We start from the raw sequence: 9,038 nt of genomic DNA, 5'->3' as shown, positions 1-9,038 counted from the left end.
GGCGTATGTAGTGAATCCAATTCTTTATATTATGACAGTACGAAGAAGAAGAAGAGGGTGCGGGATCATCGAGGTGAGTCCAGATATGCTATAGTTTATCTACTGGCTGGGCCCACCGCAAGACTTCAGAAGACTCGAGCCTACTTTGGATTTTGGCAGCCTGTTTTTCTATTGCTGGCTCTATGGCACCGTACTGCCAGAAAAATCTTATACAGCGCCAAAACTTTACAAGCCCCATTAAAGTGCTTTTCTGTACAAAACCCTGCTGTACAAAATATAGCTAAAATGAATGCCATGTTTGTAGATTTTACACACGCAAATTCCGCTATACTATTGCTAAAACTAATATATATATACAGTATATATTTTTTTTTATTTTTTTTATTTTTTAATGAACGATGATGATGTGTCTGCTATACAATTGCTAATACTAGTAACTATTGCTATAACGTTTTATTTTATTTTTTCTGTATTTCTCATTTTATGACTTTTTTATTATTTATATTTATTTTTTACTTTTTATTTACTTATTTATTTAAAATAATTTTACAGTCAGCAGGTGGCACTCTTACATGCGAAAAAGCTCTCCCTGCGTGCTTTTACATTTTAGAATGTGATAGATGCCTCTAGCACAGAGCTACAAGCATCTATCGCTGCCTGACCACTCCCGCTGGCCATGGCACCTCTCCCTATGGCTGCAACTGTCTAATGGCAGGGGCCACCGCAGGTCACAACGTAACCCAACGATTTTATTAGGCGGGTTACAGACCGCGATGTATAAAGTCGTGCGACGGTTGGCAAGTGGCTAAAATAACATTTTGGTGGTAAAAACAAAAAAAAGGAGGAGATATGCAAGTGATGAGCAGGGAAATAAATGAATATGTCCTACAATATAAAAAATGAAAAGTGGATTTAATAATTAATACAAATGTTTAAAACAGGGATGTAAATCAATGCTGTATAAAAAAGATGCAGCTGTGAAATATAGATAACTGGCTAACTAATAATATTGCTTATTCTAGAATGTACTCAGGAGCCATGTCCTGCTAGAAAGTGGCCACAGAAGGTCAGAGAAAAGGGAAGAAAGTAGCTATAAAAACTTCTAAAATCAATATTGATATCAATCTTATTCATCCAATATTAATCATTCTCCAGGACCGTTCCAGCGCCCTCATTGACTCCAAATGATGTAACCCAACCCAACTTCTACATCTAGTAGATTTCTCTTCGCCGCAGTGTCTGGATAGCCCTTGTTTCATGTAACCTTTTTTGATGTTATACCGGTGTTTGTTTACTCAGTTGTAGAGTTCTTGAGTGCTGCGGCCTTCATATGTAACACCCCAGAGTGGTGTTACTATCTCTAATGGGCTAACAAAACGTCATCTTATGTATTTTGTTCAGGTCCTCCACAATGTGCATTCCTAATATCTTTATGCAATTGTTCATATGTAATGTGCCTGGTTCACCAGCAGGTGGCAGCGTTTCTGGCAGAGCTTTCTTAGATAGAATGGAACTCATCATTCCATTCTCCCCCCTTTGGGCAGAAGTGGGCCAGGTGCGGCAGTTCTGGTTTGTTCTGATTGAGACTCCATGTTGGAGCTGCCAGGATTCTAACCTACTTTTTGGCTGAACATAAGTCCAACTACAAGAGTGAAGTTCAGCATAAAGAGGAAACAAAGACACAAGTTAGCCTGTCAGTACAGCAGAGTGAGAGAAGGATGGAGCAGAGTTGAATTTGCCTGCCAGTTTAATGCTAAAGCCTGCTGGAACCAAGACAAATCCTGAAACTGTTTGGAGAAGCGTTTATTGAAGTAAAGCTGCCATTGAACTTCATCTCAAGGTCTGGACTCAAGTTATTTCTTTAAATCCCTCAATTATTCCCTCTATTTATTGCCTTGGAGTCAAAGCCTTACGTCCAGCCGTATCCAGGTAGGAGCACCGTGACACACATAAAGAGACAATTTAGGCCACAACATACCATTCGGCATTTCCTACACCTGGGACGCTATAGGAAGGGCCCTGGGGTGGCGCCGTTGCACATATTCCATCCCGCATTAGCACTGAAAGAGATAAATTACTTATTCTGTTTGACATTTGAGATGAAATTTAGTACCAAAGGATGTGTTATGGATGGCCGAACTGAAGTTGTTGGCATTACGCACAACTGCCTCCTGCCACTACGATAGCTCCCCATATCCATTGCCCTTAGTGTTTTGTTTGACTAGAGACACTTAATTTTTTTTTAAAAGTTTGTTTTAGACCTGAATCGGTTCAGGCCAAACCACAGTTACTCCAATCACCCTGAAAGTTGGTACAGTGGGATGCGAAAGTTTGGGCAACCTTGTTAATTGTCATGATTTTCCTGTATAAATCATTGGTTTTTACGATAAAACAAAGTCAGTTAAATCTATCATATAGGAGACACACACAGTGATATTTGAGAAGTGAAATTAAGTTTATTGGATTTACAGAAAGTGTGTTATAATTGTTTAAACAAAATTAGGCAGGTGCATAAATTTGGGCACCACAAAAAAGAAATGAAATCAATATGTAGTAGATCCTCATTTTGCAGAAATTACATCCTCTAAACGCTTCCTGTAGGTTCCAATGAGAGTCTGGATTCTGGTTGAAGGTATTTTGGACCATTCCTCATTACAAAACATCTTTAGTTCATTCAGGTTTGATGGCTTCCGAGCATGGACAGCTCTCTTTAAGTCACACCACAGATTTTCAATTATATTCAGGTCTGGGGACTGAGATGGCCATTCCAGAACGTTGTACTTGTTCCTCTGCATAAATGGCTTAGTGGATTTTGAGCAGTGTTTAGGGTCGTTGTCTTCAGCTTTGTCACTGATTCCTGGACATTGTTCTCCAGAACCTGCTGATACTGAGTGGAATCCATGCGTCCCTCAACTTTGACAAGATTCCCAGTCCCTGCACTGGCCACATAGCCCCACAGCATGATGGAACCACCACCATATTTTACTGTAGGTAGCAGGTGTTTTTCTTGGAATGCTGTGTTCTTTTCCCTCCATGCATAACGCCGCTTGTTATGGCCAAATAACTCAATTTTAGTTTCATCAGTCCACAGCACCTTATTCCAAAATAAGTCTGGCTTGTCCAAATGTGCTTTAGCCCACCTCAAGCGGCGGAGAAAAGGCTTCCTCTGCATCGCTCTCGCATACAGCATTTCCTTGTGTAAAGTGCGCCGAATGGTTGAACGATGCACAGTGACTCCATCTGCAGCAAGATGATGTTGTAGGTCTTTGGTGCTGGTCTGTGGGTTGACTCTGACTGTTCTCACCATGCGTCGCTTCTGTCTATCCGAGATTTTTCTTGGTCTGCCACTTCGAACCTTAACTTGAACTGAGCCTGTGGTCTTCCATTTCCTCAATATGTTCCTAACTGTGGAAACAGACGGCGGAAATCTCTGAGAGCTTTCTGTATCCTTCCCCTAAACCATGATGGTGGACAATCTTTGTCTTCAGGTCATTTGAGAGTTGTTTTGAGACCCCCATGTTGCTACTCTTCAGAGAAAATTAAAAGAGGAGGGAAACTTACAATTGACCCCCTTAAATACTCTTTCTCTTAATTGGATTCACCTGTGTATGTAGGTCAGGGGTCACTGAGCTTACCAAGCCAATTTGAGTTCCAATAATTAGTTCTAAAGGTTTTGGAATCAATAAAATGACAACAACAGTGACCACATGTAGCACCGGCCTGATTGTGTTTAAACAGTGACCAAATGTATGCACCTGCCTAATTGTGTTTAAACAATTATAGCACACTTTCTGTAAAACCAATAAACTTCATTTCACTTCTCAAATATCACTGTGTGCGTCTCCTATATGATAGATTTAACTGACATTTTTTATCGTAACAACCAACGATTTATACAGGAAAATCATGACGATTAACAAGGTTGCACAAACTTTCGCATTCCACTGTATATAACTTTCTACTAGGACTCCAGATTTTTTGAAAAACTTGTTATCTCTTTGCATTTATGTTTTATGTTTTTTTTTTCTTTTTCCCTCCCCAAGCTCTGGAACATAATGACAGCAACGGTAAATAATGTTTTAGTGACACACACATACATAGCTGTGGGTAAATGCACATTTGATGGCGTTAACAAATATTGTGTTTAAAAACACAGCACGCCATCACATGTGTTATGCTTTTTCAGATTCTAAAGCTTCCAAAAATGGATGCATGCCACAGCAGCAGCCGTATAGAACTTGATGGTTGTATAGTGGCATAAGTGGCATGATGCAGGGAGCAGCATGCAGAAGCCATACACAACGTCAGGGTAGGTAGGCAAGATGGGCCACCGGCAGCAAGGAGAGATCTACTGATTGCATTCAGCCTGCCTGGAGGGCGAGAAAAGTTCTGTATTTATGCAGTAATGATGTACTGTACATTTATGCTGCGCCTTAAATGAATTTAACACACACCCCCTCTCAAGATTTTTTTTAAAATATTCAACCATGTGGGAAGTGAGTACACAGAAATGACCCTCAGGCATCAGTGGCAGTGGCATGATGCATTGCAGGCTTTTCAGCTTTGTGCCTGGACTGTGAGAAAATGGGGGTATTGATGCAATAATTAACTAAAATTGTGCACTGCCAGTGTGCCTTCCAAAAAAATTAACGGAAGGGGGCAAACATTTAAAAAAAATTCAATTATGTAAGAAAGAGAGTAAATGGAACTGACCATAAGGCATTAGTGACAGTGGCATGATGCATTGCAGGCTCCAGCTTTGCCTGGACTGTGAGAAAATGTTATATTGATGCAGAAAATCACATACATTTATGCTGTGCCTCTAAAGAAATTCTGCCCCCCCCCAAAAAAAATAAATAAATAAATAAATAAATAAATATACTGTATATATATATATATATTTTTTTTTTTAACTGACCCTCAGGCATTAGTGGCATGATGCAGGCCCCAGCATTGCCTAAACTGAGAAAATGTCGGTATTGAGTCAGTAATCACGTACATTTATGTAAATCCTTAATGAAATTTAACCCCCCATCCTAAAATGTTAGTATACAAGTAAACTGATGATTGAGAGGCATTAGTGGCATGATGCAGTCGGCATCCAGGTTTGGTTCATTTGGACAAAAGTGATGTTTTGGACACAGACAGAGGACAACTTGGTCCATTTGGGTGTCACCACGCCCCGCCCCCCCCCCCCCCCCCACCCGGCACTGAAAACCCTCTCTGAGATGACACTGGAGGCTGGGCAAGAAATAAGACAGAGAGCGTGCTGTGCCAGTTTGTTCCACTGTTTCAGTCTGCCTGCCCAGAAATCCATGGAGTCAGGGAACTGGGTATGCAACAGAATCCGGCCATAGTTTAGGTAAGCCTGAATCTTGGCATGTTGTAGTAGCCCAGATGGGGCACTCCCATTCTTACATCTAGCTACTGTATCTAATGGCTAGCAAAGAATAGCATCTGTGTATTTAATTCCACGTCCTCTAATACTGTGCCTTAATAATATTGCTATGTAACTGTTATGTATTGTATTTCATGCACTGAGCCTGGTTATCCAGCAGGTGGCAGTGTATCTGGCAGAGTACCTTTAGATATAATGGAACTTACCATTACATTCTTCCCCTTTTAGACAGAAGTGGGCTCATCCAGTTTCCTACCAAAGGAAGGGTTGTAGGAAGCTGTAGTTGGTTGAGAGTTGGAGCCTGCTAGAGCCAAGAGAAAGTATTGTTTGGATGACACAAGTTTAGTTAAAACCGTTGAAATTTACCAAGTCTGGACTCTGCTTATTCCAAGGTAACATAGTGTGGAGGTAGCAGCAGCAGCATGAGGAGGCCACAGAGTGACAAGGTGACATAGTGTGGAGGTGGCAGCAGCAGCATGAGGAGGCCAAATAGTGGCAAAATGACAGAGTGTGGAGGTGGCAGCAGCATGCAGAGACCACAGAGTGTCCCAGAGTCAGAGTTGTGAGTTGTCAGCAGCATGAGGAGACCACAGACTGCCAAGGTGACATAGAGTGGAGGTGGCAGCAGCATGAGGAGACCACAGAGAGGCCCAGAGACAGACTTGTGAGTTGTCAGCAGCATGAGGAGACCACAGAGTGGCAAGGTGACATAGTGTGGAGGTGGCAGCAGCAGCAGCATGAGAAGGCCAAATAGTGACCGAGTGACATAGTGTTGATTTAGCAGCAGCAGGAGGAGACCACAGAGTGGCATGGTGACATAGTGTGGATGTGGCAGCAGCAGCATGAGGAGGCCACAGACTGGCAAGGTGACATAGTGTGGAGGTGGCAGCAGCAGTATGAGGAGGCCACATAGTGACCCAGTGACATGGTGTTGATTTAGCAGCAGCATGAGGAGACCACAGAGTGGCAAGGTGACATAGTGTGGAGGTGGCAGCAGCAGCATGAGGAGGGCACAGACTGGCAATGTGACATAGAGTTGAGTTAGCAGCAGCATGAGGAGGCCACAGAATTGCACAATGACAGAGTGTGGAGGTGGCAGCAGCAGCATGAGGAGACCTGAGAGGTGAGGTTTCAGCAGCATCAGCAAACCATAGAGTGACCCAGTGACAGAGTGGGGAGATGGATGGAAATACCAGTACCCGCTGACGATGGTGGGTGTAAGAAGGAGCACTTGGCATCAGATGTGTGGCATCGGGAGGGTGGCAACTAGTGATGGACGAACATCTGCCGGGATGGTTCGCGAACGCGATCAAATTTTCGCCAACCGCAGGTTCGCAGCGGGCCCCATTCACTTTAATGGCAGGCGAACCTGAAAAACCTTCAGCTCATATTTGCAGCCAACAAATACTTAGTAGAAGTGCACAAATAGTCCCACAACATGGACAGTGACATACTAGGGGGATCAATGACAAAAATTCCAACAAAAAATATGTATTTTAATCAGGGGACATTTTTATGTGTCTTATACTCCAGGCCTGCATTGCTTCGCCGAGCCTCCGCAATGTCAACAACTAGTTTAACATGACTGCAGTCAATCATTGGCAGAGGTAGGGACCTGATCCCCTTGCAGTCAGGTGACCATTTGTCATTATGTAATGGGAGCTGGTCACCAACAACTGATTGGCGGCGGCGATGTCAAACTGTATGTTGACATTGAAGGAGCCTAGCGGAGTATTGTAGGCCTGGAAGAGAAGGAGCATGGAGCTGCCACTGGAAAGCAGGTACTGTAGATCATCTTTCTTTTACAGGTCTAGACGAGTGGTGGGGTTGAAGTGTTTGGTATTTTTGGACAACCCCTTTAAGGATGAGGCAATTTTTGTTTTAGTTTTTTCCTTCCATCCTTCCAAGAGCGATAACTTTTTTAAACTTTTACATTCACACAGCATTATTGAGATTTTTTTTTAAGTTGAATTTTTAATGGCACCATTTAATTGTATTGAATTGAATGAGAAGAAATTATAAATAAGAAGAAAAATATTTGGCCAAAGTATGAAAAAATGTAACATTTCAGAAGGTAATGTTTTTCTTTAGGCATTCATGCTTCTAAATACCTAGGTATTCAAAGAATGGAGGCAAACTTTACAGGATGATGATTATTATTGTATTACATTTATTAGTACATGAATTCCATTACTTTATAAGCAAAATTCCTTTCATAAGTCAATTGGGGTCATTTATCAAACTGGCATAATGTAGAACTGGCTGAGTTGCCTATAGCAACCAATCAGAGTCCACCTTTTATTTTTCTCAGCTCCTTTGGAAAATAAAAGGTGGAATCTGATTGGCTGATATGGGCAACTGAGCCAGTTCTACGTTATATTTGATAAATGACCCCAAAATGTATTTTCATCATACGATGGCCTTGGTAAAAACGTGGTTTATCTCTACCACCAAACCACCTCAAGGTTTCCCTAGCGGTCAGCTATGCTTTAATTTAAAGTGGATATTCTGATCAAAAGTCACCATGTAAACCTAGCCTAATACCTATCAAATGTGTAACTTATTTTTCTCCATTATTATTTTTTTGGAGTTTAAAGAAGGTTTTAAAAGTAGAATATAAACTTTAGGGAAAAATATACATCCAAGAATACCAGAACATGAGGTCAATATGGCAAATATCTCCACAGCCACCATGTATTTCCCTTTAGTGCTCAGATAGGCCGGGATCATGGTGATCCAGACACTGCAGAACAGCAGCATGCTGAAGGTGATGTACTTGGCTTCATTGAAACTGTCCGGTAATGTCCTCACCATGAAAGCCAGAACAAAGCTCACAGCTGCCAGGAACCCCATATAACCCAACATGGAGTAGAAGCAGATATCTGACCCTTCATTACACTGAATGACTATCTGCCCAGGATACGAATGATGATCAAACTCTACATAAGGAGGAGACATCAACAACCAAATAACACATATGAGAACTTGTACAGAAGAACACATCAAGACAAAAGAATTAGAGAGTCTGAATGAGACCCATTTCAGCGAGGACCTTCCAGGTTTGGTGGCTTTGAAGGCAATACAAACTGTGATAGTTTTGGCCAGAACTGAGGATACACCAATAGAGAAGAAGACGCCAAATGATGTTTGTCTCAGTAAGCAGGTTATGTCCACTGGACAGCCAAGGAAGAAGAAGACACTGAGGAAGTTCAGCAAGATGGAGACCAGGAGGATGAAGCTCACAGTCCGGTTATTGGCTTTAACAATCGGAGTGTCCCAGTAATAAATGAAGATTCTTAATATAATCAATGTCATAGCAGAAAAAAATATAGAAAGTGCTGCAAAAACATGAACCAAAGTGTCCTTCTCATAGGATAGAAACTCATAGGGTTTAGGAAGACATTTCATCTTCTTCTCATCTGGCCACTCTTCTATGGGGCATTTATGGCAAACTTCACTTTCTACAAATGCAACAAAAAATTGTGGCTTCTTTGAGAACTCAGCATACACTACTGATGTGCTACTGTATACAGTTAATATCTATCTATCTATCTATCTATCTATCTATCTATCTCCATATCTATCTATATCATGTCTAGCTATCTACCTATCTATTATCTATCTATCTTTTCCATACCTA

The 9,038-nt window shown here is 41.5% G+C and overlaps 1 protein-coding gene across 1 annotated transcript; it reads right to left on the bottom strand.

Annotated features, from left to right (window-relative positions):
- Positions 1–7,945: 7,945 nt before the first annotated feature.
- Positions 7,946–8,713, bottom strand: LOC122922991 (vomeronasal type-2 receptor 26-like). Its single transcript, XM_044273777.1, has one exon. It carries the CDS (start codon positions 8,711–8,713, stop codon positions 7,946–7,948), a length of 768 nt encoding a protein of 255 aa, XP_044129712.1.
- Positions 8,714–9,038: the final 325 nt, after the last annotated feature.

Source organism: Bufo gargarizans, unplaced genomic scaffold (assembly GCF_014858855.1).
Source record: "Bufo gargarizans isolate SCDJY-AF-19 unplaced genomic scaffold, ASM1485885v1 original_scaffold_1130_pilon, whole genome shotgun sequence".
Taxonomy (NCBI): domain Eukaryota; kingdom Metazoa; phylum Chordata; class Amphibia; order Anura; family Bufonidae; genus Bufo; species Bufo gargarizans.
This window is presented reverse-complemented; position numbering and strand designations above follow the sequence as displayed.